The 22,358-nt window shown below is 39.9% G+C and overlaps 1 protein-coding gene across 2 annotated transcripts in view; it reads left to right on the plus strand.

The window, feature by feature from the left end:
- The window catches only part of tnni3k (TNNI3 interacting kinase), a 61,313-nt gene that overhangs the window by 7,123 nt on the left and 31,832 nt on the right, over positions 1-22,358 (plus strand). For both annotated transcript variants that reach the window (XM_020479743.2, XM_031822442.1), the window contains exons 5-13: positions 443-553; positions 728-826; positions 4,612-4,750; positions 5,076-5,220; positions 6,073-6,177; positions 6,262-6,356; positions 6,831-6,980; positions 19,285-19,371; positions 20,007-20,063. In XM_020479743.2, coding sequence (XP_020335332.1) covers positions 443-553; positions 728-826; positions 4,612-4,750; positions 5,076-5,220; positions 6,073-6,177; positions 6,262-6,356; positions 6,831-6,980; positions 19,285-19,371; positions 20,007-20,063 — 988 coding nt within the window. The remainder of the gene's footprint in view (positions 1-442; positions 554-727; positions 827-4,611; positions 4,751-5,075; positions 5,221-6,072; positions 6,178-6,261; positions 6,357-6,830; positions 6,981-19,284; positions 19,372-20,006; positions 20,064-22,358) is intronic.

Here is a 22,358-nt window from a genome sequence, read left to right on the forward strand (position 1 = left end):
TTCTATCGATTGTCCTTTTATGTTAAATGAGATGGAGACATTCCATGGTTTTACCAGATGGTGGAGTGCAAGTCACATCACAAAGCACACATTGTTCTATGAACAGTGTGATATCTCCTGTTTTGCTAGAGACTAGAGAGAGACTAGAGAGAGTTCATCTAGTCCTGAGGCACACAGTATCAGTATTACACATTTGTCTATTTGAGGTCTCGACTTAATCAAGATGCTGATAACTTGGGGTGAACGTCATATGTTTCTTCCCTGATTCCTTACCTCCTCAAAATGCCTGAAGAGAAGGTCAAACAGGAGGAAGCTTAGCTTCCCCAATGTTTTTAGGGAGAGGACACAAGGAATAAAGGAAGTACAATTTAAATTCTCCTCAAGTGTGATGTTAAAGTGAAAACAAACCTATGTGATTGACAGTAGTTGTGTGTCCTCCCAGGACAATGCGGAGCTGGTGACGGCAATGCTCCACGGAGGGGCAGACATCCAGCAGGTTGGGTACGGTGCCCTCACAGCCCTGCATATCGCCACCATCGCTGGTCACCATGAGGTGGGCACGGCCCCTGTTCATACCAGTCTCAGACATTACCTCACATTCTGTACAGTACCATTCATATTTAGGAATAGTTCTGCTGGTGTCAGCAACAATGGGTGTTCCAACAAGAGATTTTGTGATATGATAATAATATGTCCTGTAATATAGCCTACATGTTGTCATTCTTAGGCAGTGGATATCCTTCTCCAGCATGGAGCCTATGTCAACGTCCAGGATGCTGTGTTCTTTACTCCTCTGCATATTGCTGCTTACTATGGCCATGACCAGGTAATGGTTTAAACATTGTGTCCTAATATAACAGTGTCGGTAGCTTCATCCAAGATATCCCTCTTTACATTCTGCCAAGCAATGGATGTGTTGAAATCTGTTCATTCCCTTTTCTTGATACCGGGGATGTAGGCAATGTCCCAAAATGGCATTCTTTTGCTTTCATAGTGCACTACTTTTGACCAGAGCCCTATGGGCTATAGGGAAAAAAGTGACATTTAGGACTTATCTGTACAGTGTCTATTACAGTTATCCCCCAGGCTCAGTTCCCACTTCCCTGTCAAGTTTGTCTCAAGTGGGTCTCTCTAAGCTCTGCTCCCATCACGTGACAAAAACAATGAGTTGCCTCTGCTCTGTTAGTAGAGGAACGCGCAGTAATGCCCCGGACCAGAGCTAGGTCTCTCCAAAATACACTTGAGTATCTTACCCAGTTATTCTCTGATGATATCATTTTGCTCGTTTGTAGCTTTGGCAAGTATGTGTGTGTTTTCTATCCCAGTTCGCTCCTCTACCTGTAGGTTTTACAGATGCTCACCAGCCCGTGGCTGCAAACCTTCTAATTTAGTGTACCCTCCATGCACAACCAATGAATTCCTAGTCTCCGGCAGCATTTGGACCTGACGATCTGCAGTCTCTAAGGCTGAGTTTATCTCCCTACAATTTTGGGCCCTGACAGAAACATGGATTACACCAGAGAACACTGCTACTCCAGATGCTACCTCATCCTCTGACTATGTGTTCTCTCATAGTCCAAAAGCATCTGGTCGTCGCAGTAGTGGCACAGAGCTACTAATTTCTCCTAAGTGGAGATGTTCTCTTTTCCCCCTATCTCACCTGTCTTATCTCCTCAATTGAATTCAATGCTGTCACTGTCACTTGTCCAATCAAGTTTAACATTGTTGTCATATATCACCCACCAGGTGCTGTTGGAGAGTTCCTCAATGAGCTTGACACCTTGATAAGCTAATTTCCCGATTATGGCTCACCACTCATCGTACTGTGCGACTTTAACCCCGCAACACCTGACTTCAATTCATTTCTTTCCCCCTCTTTCTTTCCACTCCTCTTTTGATCTCAGACTTTCCCAGTCATCTCCCATTCACAAGACAGACAGACTAATCTCACTGCACCCCCCCTGCAGGTTTCTGGTCACTACTATTCTCTCCCTCTCTCCTCCAACACTACCCACTCAGCCCCTATCCAGATGGTCATGCACTGCCTCAATCTTCGTTCTCTCTCTCCCACTACTCTCTTCTCTTCTATCCTATTTTCTCTTCCTTCTCTCCTGCTAAATCCTTCTCCCTCCTGTCAAATGACTCTGACTCTGCCTCTTTGACCCTAATCTCCTCCTTTTCCGCCTACTTTGACTCCCACTGTCCACTTTCCTCCCGGCCGGCTCAACCTTTCCCTCCCACTCTGTGGCTGAGTGACTAACTGCGTGCTAACAGAACAGGAATGGAAGAAAACTACATTTTCGGAGGACCTGTCATCCACTCCCTTCACTTCTACCTTCTCTTCCTCTGTATCCACGGCTAAAGACACTTTCTATCACTCTAAATTTCAAGCTTCTACCTACAACCCTGGGAAACTCCTCTCCACTTTCTCCTCCCTCCTTAATCATTTGATGACATCTGCTTGTCATTCCCTCAGCCTATTGAGTCCACTGGTCCAAATCAGAACTACCCTACACATTGATCTCTTTCTTCCCTCTCTCTCCAGATAAAATCCTGCGACTACTGATGACTGGCCGCCCAAAATCCTGCCCACTTGACCCCATCCTATCCTCCCTTCTCCAGACTATCTCTGGAGACCTTCTCACTTCCCTCATCAACTCATCCCTTTCCACTGGCTGTGTCCCCTCTGACTTAAAGATGGCCAGAGTTGCTCCCCTCCTCAATAAACCAACAGTCGACTCATCTGATGTCAAAAACTACAGACCAGTATCTCTTCTTTCTTATCTTTCCAAAACACTTGAGTGTGCTGTCTCTGACCAACTCTCTCGTTATCTCTCTCAGAACGATCTTCAAAACCCTAACCAGTCAGGCTTCAATGCGGCTCACTCAACTAAGACCACTCTCCTCTGTGTCACAGAGGCTCTCCGCTCTGCCATAGTTGACTCTCTCTCTTCTGTTCTCAACCTCCAGGTAGCCTTACGGTTAAGAGCGTTGGGCCAGTAACCGAAATGTCACTGGTTTGAATCCCAGAGCCAACAAGGCAGTTAACCCCCAACAACAACTGCTCCCTGTGTGCCGATGTCGTGGACCTTTGATTCAGGCAGCCCGCCACACCTCTCTGATTCAGAAGGGTTGGGTTAAAAGCGGAAGACACATTTCGGGTTGAATACAGACAGTTGCGTAACTGGCTTTCCCTTACCCTATCCGCTGCCTTTGAGACCGTGAACCATCAGATACTCTTCTACTACCCTCACAGGGTTGTTGGACAACCTCTGCATTCCTGGATTGCATCCTTCCTGGCAGGTCGCTCCTACAAGGTGGTGTGGAGAGGGTCTGTGTCTGCACCACGTCATCTCACTAATGGTGTCCCCCAGGGCACGCTTCTAGGCCCTCTCCTCCTTTCTCTTTACAAATCACTCTGCTCTGTCACTCAGCTTGGATCTTCACATGGTCTCTCCTATCATTGCTATTTGGATGACACTCAACTACTCTTCTCTTTCCCCTGATGGCGACACATCTCTGCATGCCTGGCAGATATCTCAGCTTGGACGCTGGCCCACCACCTCAAGCTCAAACTCGTCAAAACTGAGCTGCGCTTCCTACCGGGGAAGGCCTGCCCACTCCAAAACCTCTCCATCTTGGTTGACCACTCCATGCTGTCCCTCTTCCAGAGTGCAAATGTGACCTGTTTCAGGAAACTAGGTGTATGTCGCAAGTCACGGCTTCAGAAGAGAGCCATTTGAACTTTTTTAAATTTGTTTTTACCAAAATGCGTTTTTTTGGGGCAGAAATGCCTTCTGGAACATGTGAACTTTCATGTGCCTTAAAAACAAAGTGTTAATTTATGAGCCTTGTTGGAAAAGCCACATAAAAAGACAGCAACCTTCCCACTAGCCATGATTGGCTGAGATAATGAGTGGGCTGGATATACCAAAAAAGGAGTTCGGATTGGTCTGCCATATAGAATGCTTCTGTCTATTTGAACTGGTGAGTCTGTGTTGGTAATCCTGTCAAACGTGTATTTTTTATGTATCGTGTAGTGGTGCTGCATAAGTGTCTCTCTCCACTTTCTGGAGGATTGAGTTTTGAAATCAGTGGAATTAGAATATGATAGCTAAAGAGAGGGAGAAAACACCTGTCTCTGGATTACATCTTCAAACTAAGGGCAACCCTGGCATGACATCCGTGACAGGGAGACGCGTCCATCATGCATGATCATGCACAATTTCTAATTTTTCTACATAAGACTGAATCAAGGTTGTGAGTCACAAATAACCTCGGTGTGACCCTGGACAACACCCTGTCGTTCTCAGCAAACATCAAAACAGGTTCATGCTCTACAACATTCGTAGAGTATGACCTTTCCTCACACAGGAAGTGGCGTAGGTCCTAATCCAGGAACTTTGCATTTCCCGTCTAGACTACTGCAACTCTCTGTTGGCTGGGCTCCCTGCTTGTGCCATCAAATCTCTGCAACTTATCCAGAATGTCGCAGCCTGCCACGATTGTGATGTGTTGTTGTCTCACCTAGCTATCTTAAGGTGAATGCACTAATTGTAAGTCATTCTGGATAAGAATGTCTGCTAAATGTTTAAAATGTAAATCTCTCAGGTGACTAAGCTGTTGTTGAAGTTTGGGGCGGATGTAAATGTGAGTGGGGAGGTGGGAGACAGACCGTTACACCTGGCAGCCGCCAAGGGCTTCCTCAGCGTCGTAAAACTGCTGCTGGCAGAGGGGAGCAAGACTGAAGGTGAGAGTTAAGGCAGTAGGTCTGGGAGCTACATGGTACATGCTTGAGTTTCACCGTGTCTGTAAACATGCTCTCAATACAATCCACAGTTCAGGTGATATACTGTTTATCTTGATGGGACGTGCGCTTGAGTGGGGAACATTATGATGTAACTGCATAGTGGACCTGATGTTCATTATGGTCTACCGGTACTGACCATCATGTTTATCTACAAGTCACACAACGACTCTGGATTTATTCAAGTGTTGTACATGGTTTTAGTAAGGAAATGACTAGCTTATTTAAAGCCCAACCAGAAAACAACTCAGTCCTTCTTCCTCCACAGTGAATGCTCAGGACAATGAGGACCACGTCCCGCTCCACTTCTGTGCCCGTTTCGGCCACCATGAAGTGGTCCACTTCCTGTTGCAGGGCAACTTTGAGCTACAGCCTCACTCCGTCAACATCTACGGAGACACCCCTCTCCACCTGTGAGTTAACTAATGATACAGTATATCAGAATGATAAGAACATCTGGGGTGAAACCATTTAGAGTACAACACGGGGGAAATAGACAGAGAATGATTTCACTGGCTCATGTCAGTACCCTCTGAGGAGTTCAGCAGCAGATTGAACTCTACTGGGGCTGTATGTATCAAGTGTCTCAGAGTTGGATGGCTGATCTAGAATCTGCCCCCGCCATCTATGTAACCAGTATTCATTGTGATCTAAACTGAAAGTCAAAACTGATCCTAAATCAGTGCTCCTACTCTGAGACTCTTGATCACTAAGGGATTTATGTGATCCACACACACCAACACAGTCATGAAGAAGGCACGACAATGCCTCTTCACCCCCAGGAGGCAGAAAAATGTTGAAATGGGCCCGCAGATAAGACTTCTAAATAGATGAGTCCACAAAATAGCTACCCTGAATATCGACATTGACCCTCTTTTGCAGTAACTCTTTTGACTCATCGCATACACTACTGCTACTGTTAATGATATATCTTGTTGTTTAGTCACTTTACTCCTGCCCATATCTACCTCATACCCCTGGACATCAACTTGGTACTGGTTCCCGTGTATATAGCAAAGTTATCTTTACTCATTGTGTATTTTTTCCTTGTGTTATTATTTTTTCTATATTTTTCTCTCTGCATTGTTGGGAAGGGCATTTCACTGTTAGTCTACACCTGTTATTTACAAAGCATGTGATAAATAAAGTGTGATTTGATTTGATACATATGGCCCCTGGTCTTATTCACTGAGACTGATAAAAGCTACTATGATCTCCTTATGTGTCTAGCAGTATCTGCAACTCATTGTGCCTGTGTTCCACAGGGCCTGCTACAATGGAAAGTTTGAGGTGGTGAAGGAGATAGTGCAGCTGTCAGGCACAGAGAGTCTGTCGAAGGAGAACATATTTAGCGAGACCGCCTTTCACAGGTAATAACCCTAGTGTAACCCTATGAGTTACCTTCTCCATCTGTACTGGTCCAAGAAAACAGCAGTGTCTACCTCTCTCCACAGTGCCTGCACCTATGGGAAGAGTCTGGAGATGGTCAAGTTCCTGCTCGGTCAGAACGCCATGAGCATCAACCATCAGGGCAGAGACGGACACACAGGTGGCTATGTCTCCTCGTTACCTAACCTAAGGCCAGGAGGTTTTCCCTGGCCAGGTCACGCGATCAGAACAATATCTTGACCCGAATGTTAAAGTATGACTGAGGCCAGGAGTTTTTGTTGACCAGAACTGAAGAGGAAAAGCTCTTGGCCCTACAAATAACATCTAAACCACCCGAGAGCACTTAATAAGATCTAGTTCCAATTAAAATTGGTTTTGCAGCAATAGTCAAATATAAAAAACTACCTTGACGATTGGCAAGGACTTCTAAACCATCCGAAAGCACTCAATAAGTTCAAGTTCCATCTTAGTTATCTCAGAGGGAAATAAGTTTTGCAACAATAGTCATACATAAAAAATGACTTTGACAATTGGCAAAGACTTCAACACAAATAAGTTCCATATGAATGGAAGAAGAGCGGTTGATCTGACTGCTTAGGCTAATAACCTATGAACCCTGTCACTATCTCTGTAGGTCTACACAGTGCATGTTTCCACGGCCACATACGTCTGGTCCAGTTCCTATTGGACAGCGGGGCTGACATGAACCTGGTGGCCTGTGACCCCAGCCGGTCCAGTGGGGAGAAGGAGGAGCAGACCTGCCTCATGTGGGCCTATGAGAAAGGTTAGTCAGTGATGGACACATGGGTCTGTCCAATGGGAGGCCAAAGACAAAGCTGTATCTCAGAAAGGCTAGATTTTGTAACTAGTGCTGAGATGATAACATTTTTACTAGATCTCTTTTTCACAGATGATTGACTTTCCTTGAATTGTGAGGAGGATGGTTTGTAACTTTCAGAGATTTGAGTTTGCTAGGAAACCTTGACAGTACTGTACAGTGAGGGAAAAAAGTATTTGATCCCCTGCTGATTTTGTACGTTTGCCATCTGACCAAAAAATGATCAGTCTATAATTTTAATGGTAGGTTTATTTGAACAGTGAGAGACAGAATAACAACAAAAAAATCCAGAAAAATGCATGTCAAAAATGTTATAAATTTATTTGCATTTTAATGAGGGAAATAAGTATTTGACCCCTCTGCAAAACATGACTTAGTACTTGGTGGCAAAACTTTTGTTGGCAATCACAGAGGTCAGACGTTTCTTGTAGTTGGCCACCAGGTTTGCACACATCTCAGGAGGGATTTTTTCTCACTCCTCTTTGCAGATCTTCTCCAAGTCATTAAGGTTTCGAGGCTGACGTTTGGCAACTCGAACCTTCAGCTCCTTCCACAGATTTTCTATGGGATTAAGGTCTGGAGACTGGCTAGGCCACTCCAGGACCTTAATGTGCTTCTTCTTGAGCCACTCCCTTGTTGCCTTGGCCGTGTGTTTTGGGTCATTGTCATGCTGGAATACCCATCCACAACCCATTTTCAATGCCATGGCTGAGGGAAGTAGGTTCTCACCCAAGATTTGATGGTACATGGCCCCGTCCATTCTTCCTTTGATGCTGTGAAGTTGTCCTGTCTCCTTAGCAGAAAAACACCCCCAAAGCATGTTTCCACCTCCATTTTTGACAGTAGGGATGGTGTTCTTGGGGTCATAGGCAGCATTCCTCCTCCTCCAAACACGGCGAGTTGATGCCAAAGAGCTCAATTTTGGTCTCATCTGACCACAACACTTTCACCCAGTTGTCCTCTGAATCATTGGCAAACTTCAGATGGGCAAGTATATGTGCTTTCTTGAGCAGGGGGGACCTTGTGGGCCCTGCAGGATTTCAGTCCTTCACGGCGTAGTGTGTTACCAATTGTTTTCTTGGTGACTATGGTCCCAGCTGCCTTGAGATCATTGACAAGATCCTCCCGTGTAGTTCTGGGCTGATTCCTCACCGTTCTCATGATCATTGCAACTCCATGAGGTGAGATCTTGCATGGAGCCCCAGGCCAAGGGAGATTGACAGTTCTTTTGTGTTTCTTCCATTTGCGAATAATCGCACCAACTGTTGTCACCTTCTCACCAAGCTGCTTGGCGATGGTCTTGTAGCCCATTCCAGCCTTGTGTAGGTCTACAATCTTGTCCCTGACATCCTTGGAGAGCTCTTGGCCATGGTGTAGAGTTTGGAATCTGATTGATTGATTGCTTCTGTGGACAGGTGTCTTTTATACAGGTAACAAACTGAGATTAGGAGCACTCCCTTGAAGAGTGTGCTCCTAATCTCAGCTCGTTACCTGTATAAAAGACACCTGGGAGCCAGAAATCTTTCTGATTGAGAGGGGGTCAAATACTTATTTCCCTCATTAAAATGCAAATCAATTTATAACACTTTTGACATGCGTTTTTCTGGATTTTCTTCTGTCTCTCACTGTTCAAATAAACCTACCATTAAAATTATAGACGGATCATTTCTTTGTCAGTGGGGGATCAAATACTTTTTTCCCTCACTGTACACTGAGTAACTGTTTGTAATTGATTTTACTCCCCCACACTGTTACCCTACCCCTGTCTCAGTAAGAATAAATAGTGAGAGTATAAGTAATAGAAGTGACTGTGTACTACATCATGGTAGTAAAATGAAATGAAATCAAATTTATTTGTCACATACACATGGTTAGCAGGTGTTAATGCAAGTTTAGTGAAATGCTTGTGCTTCTAGTTCCGTAATATAAGTAATATAACCTAACAATTTCACAACAAGTAGTGACTGTAGTACTACCCAGTAGTATTAGTAGTAGTATTAGTAGTCGTTGGCATACATGTAGTAGTGACTGTACCATTACCCAGTATTAGTCAGTAGGGAACCATCAGGGCCCTCTACGCCCTCAGGATAGATACAAATCTGTATGTAATTTTATAAATTATAATTTGTCATTTTCTTTTCATTGATTTAATATTTTTTTGCCTTAATTGTAATGATCTTCCTATTAAATTTCTTCAGTTTGTGTTGGGAAAGGAAGGGTTAATATCCAAGAGAAAAAAATATCCAATCTGAATTTTTCTTTGGTAGTCTCTTGATAGAAATAATCTAGCTGGGCTCAACACTCATTGGCTAGGCGCTCAGGCTTTGAATAGAAGGCACCAGCCAACGTCATTGACATTGACTTGATTAGAGTAGCATTTTGGAATGACAGTAGAATCAACCAATCACAAATAGTCTTGTAATAGGTGGGACAATTGTATGATGCCTCAGCATACGTCACTAATTCAGAGCCAATAGCAAGCCTTATCTTGTTTTGTCACGCTTGAGCCTGGCTAGCTGAGTGTATGTAACGATGGCGATGGCAACTGCAGAGAGAGTAATCGAGGACATTACCTGATTTGGTACAAAGAGAAAATAGTTTTGAAAGGCATTTTAAATAAAACATTTTTTTAAACCTTTATTTAACTAGGCAAGTCAGTTAAGAACAAATTCTTATTTTCAATGACGGCCTAGGAACAGTGGGTTAACTGCCTGTTCAGGGGCAGAATTGCAGATTTGTACCTTGTCGGCTCGTGGATTTGAACTTGGTTACTAGTCCAACGCTCTAATCACTAGGCTACCCTGCCGCCCCATTATTATGAGCACTATCCGTGGATAACCGGCTGTGAGCTGACAAAAAAGCTTTACTGTTGGAATTGCCTACTCTTCAGCACTGATAATACTATATCTCAACCTGGATAACTGGTTTCAAAGATTTAGCCTGTTAGACAAAGTCAGCACTTCGACTCCAAAACTCAACTTCACACCTGCGAGCTACAGTGAGTTTAAAAACATTTGGGGAAACAAGAGTAGACCTTCTTCTCAACAAACAGCGGTGCAATGAGACACTTGCTCACAATGATAAAGTCAGGCACAACAGGGAGATTCTAAAGCGCCTTATTCATATGGTTGTGTTTTTAGGCAAGCAAGATTTAGCATTCAGTGGACATGAGGGTAAGGAATCAGCTAATAAGGGAAACTTCCTGGAAATACTGGATTTTTTGGCTGATTATGGCAGATTGTTAAACTGCCATTTGGCTATAGCTACCGTGTTCACAGGCACTTCCAGCAAAATCCAAAATGACCTGATACATGCAGTCGCGAATGTAATGACAGATGTCATGAAGGAGGAATTGAAAAAAAACTCCTTAGCAACCATCATGGTTGACGAGACGACAGACATCAGCAATGAAGCCCAAATGTCTTATGTGTTGCGTTTCTCTAACGATGGTGGTGAGAAGGAAAGGTTTGGTAAATTTGAGGATGTAACTGATGATAAACGGGCAGAAGCGGATGCTGCCCGAATTATCAGCTTTTTAGAGGAGTGTGAATGCACAGCCAAAGTTGTGGCACAGTGTTACGATGGGGCCACAGTGATGGCCTCTTCTATAAACGGAGTACAAGCCAAGGTGAAAGGAACTATCCGGCAAACTCTGGTGATGTCACAAGGTGCTGGTTTACTAAAAGAATGCAAGATTTTTGTAGTAGTAGTAATCATACATGTAGTAGTAGTAGTAGTAGTAGTCATACATGTAGTAGTAGTAATCATACATGTAGTAGTAGTAGTCATACATGTAGTAGTAGTAATCATACACGTAGTAGTAGAAGTAGTATTCATACATGTAGTAGTAGTAATCATAAATGTAGTAGTAGTAATCATACATGTAGTATTAGTAGTCATACATGTAGTAGTAGTAGTAGTAGTCATACATGAGGTAGTAGTGGTAGTAGTAGTAGTAGTAATCATACATGTAGTAGTAGTAATCATACATGTAGTAGTCATACATGTAGTAGTAGTAGTAGTAATCATACATGTAGTGGTAGTAGTAGTAGTAGTGGTAGGTAGTAGTATTAGTAGTCATACATGTAGTAGTAGTAGTAGTAGTAATCATACATACAGTAGTAATAGTCATACATGTAGTAGTAGTGGTTGTAGTAGTCATACATGTAGTAGTAGTGGTTGTAGTAATCATACATGTAGTAGTAGTAGTCATACATGTACAGTGCCTTGCGAAAGTATTCGGCCCCCTTGAACTTTGCGACCTTTTGCCACATTTCAGGCTTCAAACATAAAGATATAAAACTGTATTTTTATGTGAAGAATCAACAACAAGTGGGCGTGCAAAATTATTCAGTCCCTTTACTTTCAGTGCAGCAAACTCTCTCCAGAAGTTCAGTAAGGATCTCTGAATGATCCAATGTTGACCTAAATGACTAATGATGATAAATACAATCCACCTGTGTGTAATCAAGTGTGCGTATAAATGCACCTGCACTGTGATAGTCTCAGAGGTCCGTTAAAAGCGCAGAGAGCATCATGAAGAACAAGGAACACACCAGGCAGGTCCGAGATACTGTTGTGAAGAAGTTTAAAGCCGGATTTGGATACAAAAAGATTTCCCAAGCTTTAGACATCGCAAGGAGCACTGTGCAAGCGATAATATTGAAATGGAAGGAGTATCAGACCACTGCAAATCTACCAAGACCTGGCCGTCCCTGTAAACTTTCAGCTCATACAAGGAGAAGACTGATCAGAGATGCAGCCAAGAGGCCCATGATCACTCTGGATGAACTGCAGAGATCTACAGCTGAGGTGGGAGACTCTGTCCATAGGACAACAATCAGTCGTATATTGCACAAATCTGGCCTTTATGGAAGAGTGGCAAGAAGAAAGCCATTTCTTAAAGATATCCATAAAAAGTGTCGTTTAAAGTTTGCCACAAGCCACCTGGGAGACACACCAAACATGTGGAAGAAGGTGCTCTGGTCAGATGAAACCAAAATTGAACTTTTTGGCAACAATGCAAAACGTTATGTTTGGCGTAAAAGCAACACAGCTCATCACCCTGAACACACCATCCCCACTGTCAAACATGGTGGTGGCAGCATCATGGTTTGGGCCTGCTTTTCTTCAGCAGGGACAGGGAAGATGGTTAAAATTGATGGGAAGATGGATGGAGCCAAATACAGGACCATTCTGGAAGAAAACCTGATGGAGTCTGCAAAAGACCTGAGACTGGGACGGAGATTTGTCTTCCAACAAGACAATGATCCAAAACATAAAGCAAAATCTACAATGGAATGGTTCAAAAATAAACATATCCAGGTGTTAGAATGGCCAAGTCAAAGTCCAGACCTGAATCCAATCGAGAATCTGTGGAAAGAACTAAAAACTGCTGTTCACAAATGCTCTCCATCCAACCTCACTGAGCTCGAGCTGTTTTGCAAGGAGGAATGGGAAAAAATGTCAGTCTCTCGATGTGCAAAACTGATAGAGACATACCCCAAGCGACTTACAGCTGTAATCGCAGCAAAAGGTGGCGCTAGAAAGTATTAACTTAAGGGGGCTGAATAATTTTGCACGCCCAATTTTTCAGTTTTTGATTTGTTAAAAAAGTTTGAAATATCCAATAAATGTCGTTCCACTTCATGATTGTGTCCCACTTGTTGTTAATTCTTAAGAAAAAATACAGTTTTATATCTTTATGTTTGAAGCCTGAAATGTGGCAAAAGGTCGCAAAGTTCAAGGGGGCCGAATACTTTCGCAAGGCACTGTAGTAGTAGTGGTTGTAGTAGTCATACATGTAGTAGTAGTCATACATGTAGTAGAAGTAATCATACATGTAGTAGTAGTAATCATACATACAGTAGTAGTAGTCATACATGTAGTAGTAGTAATCATACATGTGGTAGTAGTAGTCATACATGTAGTAGTAGTAATCATACATGTAGTAGTAGTAATCATACATGTAGAAGTAGTAGTAGTAGTAGTAATCATACATGTAGTAGTAGTAATCATACATGTAGTAGTAGTAATCATACATGAGGTAGTAGTGGTAGTAGTAGTAGTAGTAGTAGTAGTAATCATACATGTAGTAGTAGTAATCATACATGTAGTAGTAGTAATCATACATGTAGTAGTAGTAGTAGTAGTAGTCATACATGTAGTAATAGTAATCATACATACAGTAGTAGTAGTCATACATGTAGTAGTAGTAATCATACATGTAGTGGTTGTAGTAGTCATACATGTAGTAGTAGTAATCATACATGTAGTAGTAGTAATCATACATGTAGTAGTAGTAGTCATACATGTAGTAGTAGTAATCATACATACAGTAGTAGTAGTCATACATGTAGTAGTAGTAATCATACATGTAGTAGTAGTAATCATACATGTAGTGGTTGTAGTAGTCATACATGTAGTAGTAGTAGTCATACATGTAGTAGTAGTAGTAGTCATACATGTAGTAGTAGTAATCATACATGTAGTAGTAGTAATCATACATGTAGTATTAGTAGTCATACATGTAGTAGTAGTAGTAGTAGTCATACATGAGGTAGTAGTGGTAGTAGTAGTAGTAGTAATCATACATGTAGTAGTAGTAATCATACATGTAGTAGTAGTAATCATACATGTAGTAGTCATACATGTAGTAGTAGTAGTAGTAGTAGTAATCATACATGTAGTGGTAGTAGTAGTAGTAGTGGTAGGTAGTAGTAGTAGTAGTCATACATGTAGTAGTAGTAGTAGTAGTAATCATGCATACAGTAGTAATAGTCATACATGTAGTAGTAGTGGTTGTAGTAGTCATACATGTAGTAGTAGTGGTTGTAGTAATCATACATGTAGTAGTAGTAGTCATACATGTAGTAGTAGTGGTTGTAGTAGTCATACATGTAGTAGTAGTCATACATGTAGTAGAAGTAATCATACATGAGGTAGTAGTGGTAGTAGTAGTAGTAGTAGTAATCATACATGTAGTAGTAGTAATCATACATGTAGTAGTAGTAATCATACATGTAGTAGTAGTAGTAGTAGTAGTCATACATGTAGTAATAGTAATCATACATACAGTAGTAGTAGTCATACATGTAGTAGTAGTAATCATACATGTAGTGGTTGTAGTAGTCATACATGTAGTGGTTGTAGTAGTCATACATGTAGTAGTAGTAATCATACATGTAGTAGTAGTAATCATACATGTAGTAGTAGTAGTCATACATGTAGTAGTAGTAATCATACATACAGTAGTAGTAGTCATACATGTAGTAGTAGTAATCATACATGTAGTAGTAGTAATCATACATGTAGTGGTTGTAGTAGTCATACATGTAGTAGTAGTAGTCATACATGTAGTAGTAGTAATCATACATGTAGTAGTAGTAATCATACATGTAGTATTAGTAGTCATACATGTAGTAGTAGTAGTAGTAGTCATACATGAGGTAGTAGTGGTAGTAGTAGTAGTAGTAATCATACATGTAGTAGTAGTAATCATACATGTAGTAGTAGTAATCATACATGTAGTAGTCATACATGTAGTAGTAGTAGTAGTAGTAGTAATCATACATGTAGTGGTAGTAGTAGTAGTAGTGGTAGGTAGTAGTAGTAGTAGTCATACATGTAGTAGTAGTAGTAGTAGTAATCATGCATACAGTAGTAATAGTCATACATGTAGTAGTAGTGGTTGTAGTAGTCATACATGTAGTAGTAGTGGTTGTAGTAATCATACATGTAGTAGTAGTAGTCATACATGTAGTAGTAGTGGTTGTAGTAGTCATACATGTAGTAGTAGTCATACATGTAGTAGAAGTAATCATACATGTAGTAGTAGTCATCATACATACAGTAGTAGTAGTCATACATGTAGTAGTAGTAATCATACATGTGGTAGTAGTAGTCATACATGTAGTAGTAGTAATCATACATGTAGTAGTAGTAATCATACATGTAGAAGTAGTAGTAGTAGTAGTAGTAATCATACATGTAGTAGTAGTAATCATACATGTAGTAGTAGTAGTAATCATACATGAGGTAGTAGTGGTAGTAGTAGTAGTTGTAGTAGTAATCATACATGTAGTAGTAGTAATCATACATGTAGTAGTAGTAATCATACATGTAGTAGTAGTAGTAGTAGTAGTAGTAGTCATACATGTAGTAATAGTAATCATACATACAGTAGTAGTAGTCATACATGTAGTAGTAGTAATCATACATGTAGTAGTAGTAATCATACATGTAGTAGTAGTAATCATACATGTAGTAGTAGTAGTCATACAGAAGTAGTAGTAATCATACATACAGTAGTAGTAGTCATACATGTAGTAGTAGTAATCATACATGTAGTGGTTGTAGTAGTCATACATGTAGTAGTAGTAGTCATACATGTAGTAGTAGTAGTAGTCATACATGTAGTAGTAGTAATCATACATGTAGTAGTAGTAGTAGTAGTAGTCATACATGTAGTAGTAGTAATCATACATGTAGTAGTAGTAATCATACATGTAGTAGTAGTAGTCATACATGTAGTAGTAGTAATCATACATGTAGTAGTAGTAATCATACATGTAGTAGTAATCATACATGTAGTAGTAGTAATCATACATGTAGTAGTAGTAGTCATACATGTAGTAGTAGTAGTAGTAGTAGTAGTATTCATACATGTAGTAGTAGTAATCATACATGTAGTAGTAGTAGTCATACATGTAGTAGTAGTAATCATACATGTAGTAGTATTAATCATACATGTAGTAGTAGTAATCATACATGTAGTAGTAGTAGTCATACATGTAGTAGTAGTAATCATACATGTAATAGTAGTAGTAGTATTCATTCATACACATAGTAGTAGTAGTAGTCATACATGTAGTAGTAGTAGTCATACATGTAGTAGTAGTAGTCATACATGTAGTAGTAGTAGTAGTAGTAGTAGTAGTAGTAGTAGTAGTCATACATGTAGTCGTAGTGGTAGCAGTAGTAGTAGTAGTAATCATACATGTAGTAGTAGTAATCATACATGTAGTGGTAGTAGTAGTAGTAGTAGTAGTGGCAGGTAGTAGTAGTAGCAGTAGTCATACATGTAGTAGTAGTAATCATACATGTAGTAGTAGTAGTAGTCATACATGTAGTAGTAGTAGTAGTAGTAGTATTCATACATGTAGTAGTAGTAATCATACATGTAGTAGTAGTAGTCATACATGTAGTAGTAGTAATCATACATGTAGTAGTATTAATCATACATGTAGTAGTAGTAATCATACATGTAGTAGTAGTAGTCATACATGTAGTAGTAGTAATCATACATGTAATAGTAGTAGTAGTATTCATTCATACACATAGTAGTAGTAGTAGTCATACATGTAGTAGTAGTAGTCATACATGTAGTAGTAGTAGTAGTAGTAGTAGTAGTAGTAGTAGTCATACATGTAGTCGTAGTGGTAGCAGTAGTAGTAGTAGTAATCATACATGTAGTAGTAGTAATCATACATGTAGTGGTAGTAGTAGTAGTAGTAGTAGTAGTGTCAGGTAGTAGTAGTAGCAGTAGTCATACATGTAGTAGTAGTAATCATACATGTAGTAGTAGTAGTAGTCATACATGTAGTAGTAGTAGTAGTAGTCATACATGTAGTGGTTATAGTAGTCATACATGTAGTAGTAGTAGTAGTAGTAGTCATACATGTAGTAGTAGTAATCATACATGTAGTAGTAGTAGTAGTCATAAATGTAGTAGTAGTAGTCATACATGTAGTAGTAGTGATCATACATGTAGTAGTAGTAGTAGTCATACATGTAGTAGTAGTAGTAGTCATACATGTAGTAGTCGTAATCATACATACAGTAGTAGTAGTAGTCATACATGTAGTAGTAGTAATCATACATGTAGTAGTAGTAGTAGTCATACATGTAGTAGTAGTAGTAGTCATACATGTAGTGGTTATAATAGTCATACATGTAGTAGTTGTAGTAGTCATACATGTAGTAGTAATAATCATACATGTAGTAGTAGTAGTCATACATGTAGTAGTAGTAATCATACATTTAGTAGTAGTAGTCATACATGTAGTAGTAGTAGTAGTAGTAGTAGTAGTAGTAGTAGTCATACATGTAGTCATAGTGGTAGTAGTAGTAGTAGTAGTAATCATACATGTAGTAGTAGTAATCATACATGTAGTGGTAGTAGTAGTAGTAGTAGTAGTAGTAGTGGCAGGTAGTAGTAGTAGCAGTAGTCATACATGTAGTAGTAGTAATCATACATGTAGTAGTAGTAGTCATACATGTAGTAGTAGTAGTCATACATGTAGTAGTAGTAGTAGTAGTAGTAGTAGTAGTAGTAGTAGTAGTAGTCATACATGTAGTCGTAGTGGTAGTAGTAGTAGTAGTAATCATACATGTAGTAGTAGTAATCATACATGTAGTGGTAGTAGTAGTAGTAGTGGCAGGTAGTAGTAGTAGCAGTAGTCATACATGTAGTAGTAGTAATCATACATGTAGTAGTAGTAGTCATACATGTAGTAGTAGTAGTAGTAGTCATACATGTAGTGGTTATAGTAGTCATACATGTAGTAGTAGTAGTAGTCATACATGTAGTAGTAGTAATCATACATGTAGTAGTAGTAGTAGTCATAAATGTAGTAGTAGTAGTCATAGGTGTAGTAGTAGTGATCATACATGTAGTAGTAGTAGTAGTCATACATGTAGTAGTAGTAGTAGTCATACATGTAGTAGTAGTAGTCATACATGTAGTAGTAGTAGTCATACATGTGGTAGTAGTGGTAGTAGTAGTAGTAGTAGTAGGAATCATACATGTAGTGGTAGTAGTAGTAGTAGTAGTAGTAGTGGTAGGTAGTAGTAGTAGCAGTAGTCATACATGTAGTGGTAGTAGTAGTAGTAGTAGTAGTAGTAGTAGTAGTGGCAGGTAGTAGTAGTAGCAGTAGTCATACATGTAGTAGTAGTAGTAGTAGTAGTCATACATACAGTAGTAATAGTCAATCATGCAGTAGTAGTAGTAGTCATACATGTAGTAGTCGTAATCATACATACAGTAGTAGTAGTAGTCATACATGTAGTAGCAGTAATCATACATGTAGTAGTAGTAGTAGTCATACATGTAGTAGTAGTAGTAGTCATACATGTAGTAGTAGTAATCATACATGTAGTAGTAGTAATCATACATGTAGTAGTAGTAGTAGTCATAAATGTAGTAGTAGTAGTCATACATGTAGTAGTAGTGATCATACATGTAGTAGTAGTAGTAGTCATACATGTAGTAGTAGTAGTAGTCATACATGTAGTAGTAGTAGTCATACATGTAGTAGTAGTAGTCATACATGTAGTAGTAGTAATCATACATGTAGTAGTAGTAATCATACATGTAGTAGTAGTAGTAGTCATAAATGTAGTAGTAGTAGTCATACATGTAGTAGTAGTGATCATACATGTAGTAGTAGTAGTAGTCATACATGTAGTAGTAGTAGTAGTCATACATGTAGTAGTAGTAGTCATACATGTAGTAGTAGTAATCATACATGTAGTAGTAGTAATCATACATGTAGTAGTAGTAGTAGTCATAAATGTAGTAGTAGTAGTCATACATGTAGTAGTAGTGATCATACATGTAGTAGTAGTAGTAGTCATACATGTAGTAGTAGTAGTAGTCATACATGTAGTAGTAGTAGTCATACATGTAGTAGTAGTAGTCATACATGTGGTAGTAGTAGTCATACATGTGGTAGAAGTAATCATACATGTAGTAGTAGTGATCATACATGTAGTAGTAGTGATCATACATGTAGTAGTAGTGATCATACATGTAGTAGTAATAGTAGTCATACATGTAGTAGTAGTGATCATACATGTAGTAGTAGTCATACATGTAGTAGTAGTAGTCATACATGTAGTAGTAGTAGTCATACATGTGGTAGTAGTAATCATACATGTAGTAGCAGTGGTCATACATGTAGTAGTAGTAGTCATACATGTAGTAGTAGTAGTTATACATGTAGTAGTAGTGATCATACATGTAGTAGTAGTAGTCATACATGTAGTAGTAGTAGTCATACATGTAGTAGTAGTAGTCATACATGTGGTAGTAGTAGTAGTAGACACTGCAGTAGTAGCACTACTAATGGTGACTTTGGTAGATGGGTATAATGCGGTAATAATGCGTTTGTTTATAGTGAATGCCACCGTAAAAACCCTTTCTGTATATCCCTGTATCTGTGACCCTGTCCCGGTGTCCCTACCCCAGGTCATGATTCCATCGTCACTCTGCTCAAACACTACAAGCGTCCCCTGGATGACTCTCCATGTAACGAGTACTCTCAGCCTGGCGGAGGTGAGTGGGAGAGGAGGGGTTCACTGGTGCACTTGGACTTCAAGGCCCTAACATCTAGGACCATCTCATAGGGTGAATCTCAATTGTATTTGCTTGATTCCTCATGTTCTTTATACTTACCGCCTTCTCAAAATGCATTGGAGGAGAAGGTCAGAGGGGAGGAACCTCTGATATTCTTCTCCAATACATTTTAAGGAGCCAAGGAGAGAGGATGTAAGGAATTATGACAATTGAGAGAACTAATATTCTCTTTTGGATGCTATACTGTATGTCTTTGCTATGCTATATAATGTACATCTAATGCTATGTATCTTTAGGAGAGGCCAACAAAGGAGAGGATGTTGACTATAAACATTAGTAATGTTCAAAGATAACACCTCACCAAGATGATAGAATACAACACAAGTAAATGTTATTTTCAAAAAATGAATAAATAATAGGTCTACAAAGGAGAGAATGTTGACTATTAATTAACATGTGTAATGTTCAAAGTGCAAAATAACACCTCACCAAGATTGCTGAATATATACAACAATGTACAATGTAATGTGATAATCTAAAAAATAAAGAATAAAGATTGAGCAGAAACATGGGCTATTTTCTTCAACCTGTTTATCTTGTCACGACTCTTTCAGATGGGTCCTACGTGTCTGTGCCGTCCCCCCTGGGCAAGATCAAAAGCATGACCAAAGGTACTGGAGTAAAGTGAAGCACATGACACGCTGTATCCTGCATCACCCAAGCAACACTTCACATCACTGTCAGCTGACAGTGACATGCTCACTGGTTACTGTTGCTATGGGACTTATTAGAGTTTGTCTCCTATATATGATTATATGGTAATCGACAATAGCAAACAACAGGTCAATGTAAAAAATAAATAAAACAACAACAACAACAAAAAGAGAGAAAAAAGCTCATTGGTTACTGTTGCTATGTGACTCAGGTAGGGCTGACCCCATTTAGTCGACTGGTCGATTGTTTGGTGGATAGGCTGTTGGTCGACCAAGATTTTTTTTGTAGACTAAATGGGGTTAGCAAAAAATAAATATTGTGTACAAGACACCTGTCTGATTGGTGCCTGTCTGAGTGGACTGATCCATTGTGGAGGCCATGGGGATGGCACAGTCCATCACTCTGTCAAGTGCTGCTGGAATTATATATGGTTATATTACATAAGAACAATGACTCAACACTAAGACAAATTATATTATTTTATAACAAATGTGCTTTCTCCCGCATTGGATAGTGATCGATGTCCGTGGTTCAGAAACACATCAGTGCGCTGTTGAATTTCCGCGTTTTTCTAGACTACGTTGCTATGTGCAAAGTTAACCAGCATATTGGTGTTGAGAACAATGTGGTGGAGGCAGCAGCAGAATAAGGAGATGAGAAAACAGCCCTTGTTTTATTGTCTAAGACAGGTATTCCCAAACTGGGGTCCGCGCAAACTGGTGTACGCGCAAAGCCGTCGGGGGTACGCCAAATAAAAATGTGTTTTTTTGTTGTTGTTATCTTCACATTTTCAAACAGTCCATTTAGTAAGGCTCGAGTCCATAGAGACTCATACAAGCTCTACTGGTAGTACTGCTACTACCAGCAGTACTATAGCAGTACTACACCTGCACCTGTCGACGACACAAGTTGTTCTGCTTCCACGAGCACATCCAATGCTAGCATCAGTAATTCTACATTTGTTGTTAGCCCAGCTAGCATGGACACTGACAGTTGTGAATCTGATGGAGCCGAAGAGCTACTGACCCCTTACCCGGGAAAGCACCGAACAACAGACAGGGACGTTGGACCATCAAAGAGGCGCAAATATGATGTGAACTACATTGATTTGGGGATCACTTACACTACCGTTCAAAAGTTGGGGGTCACTTAGAAATGTCCTTGTTTTTGAAAGAAAAGCACATTTTTTGTCCATTAAAATAACATCAAATTGATACAGTGTAGACATTGTTAATGTTGTAAATCACAATTGTATCTGGAAACAGCTGATTTTTTATGGAATATCTACATAGGCATACAGAGGCCCATTATCAGCAACCATCACTCCTGTGTTTCAATGGCACGTTGTGTTAGCTAATCCAAGTTTATAATTTTAAAATGCTAATCGATCATTAGAAAACCCTTTTGCAATTATGTTAGCACAGCTGAAAACTGTTGTTATGATTAAAGAAGCAATAAAACCGGCATTCTTTAGACTAGTTGAGTATCTGGAGCATCAGCATTTGTGGGTTCGATTACAGGCTCAAAATGTCCAGAATCAAATAACTTTCTTCTGAAACTCGTCAGTGTATTCTTGTTCTGAGAAATGAAGGCTATTCCATGCGAGAAATTGCCAAGAAACTAAAGATCTCGCACAATCTGTGTACTACTCCCTTCACAGAACAGAGCAAACTGGAGCTAACCAGAATAGAAAGAGGAGTGGGAGGCCCCGGTGCACAACTGAGCAAGAGGACAAGTACATTGGAGTGTCTAGTTTGAGAAACAGATGTCTCACAAGTCCTCAACTGGCAGGTTCATTAAATAGTACCCACAAAACACCAGTATCAATGTCAACAGAGAAGAGGCAACTCCGGGATGCTGGCCTTCTATGCAGAGTTGCAAAGAAAAAGCCATATCTCAAACTGTCCAATACAAATAAAAGATTAAGAATGGCAAAAGAACACAGACACTGGACAGAGGAACTCTGCCTAGAAGGCCAGCATCCCGGAGTTGCCTTTTCCTGCTTCTGTTGCCTGTTTGAGTGTTTGTTAAACAACCTACTGATTCCGTGAGCACCATGCCTCAAACAACTTCATGTGAACTAGCAGAAAGAGATAAAATGCATCACTAACCATTGATGATCTTCATCAGACAGGACTTCATGTTACACAATACATGTATGTTTTGTTCCATAAAGTTCATATTTATATCCAAAAATCTCAGTTTAGATTGGAGCATTACGTTCAGTAATGTTTTGCTTCCAAAACATTCTG

The sequence above is a fragment of the Oncorhynchus kisutch genome, linkage group LG4 (assembly GCF_002021735.2).
Source record: "Oncorhynchus kisutch isolate 150728-3 linkage group LG4, Okis_V2, whole genome shotgun sequence".
In the NCBI taxonomy this organism is placed as follows: domain Eukaryota; kingdom Metazoa; phylum Chordata; class Actinopteri; order Salmoniformes; family Salmonidae; genus Oncorhynchus; species Oncorhynchus kisutch.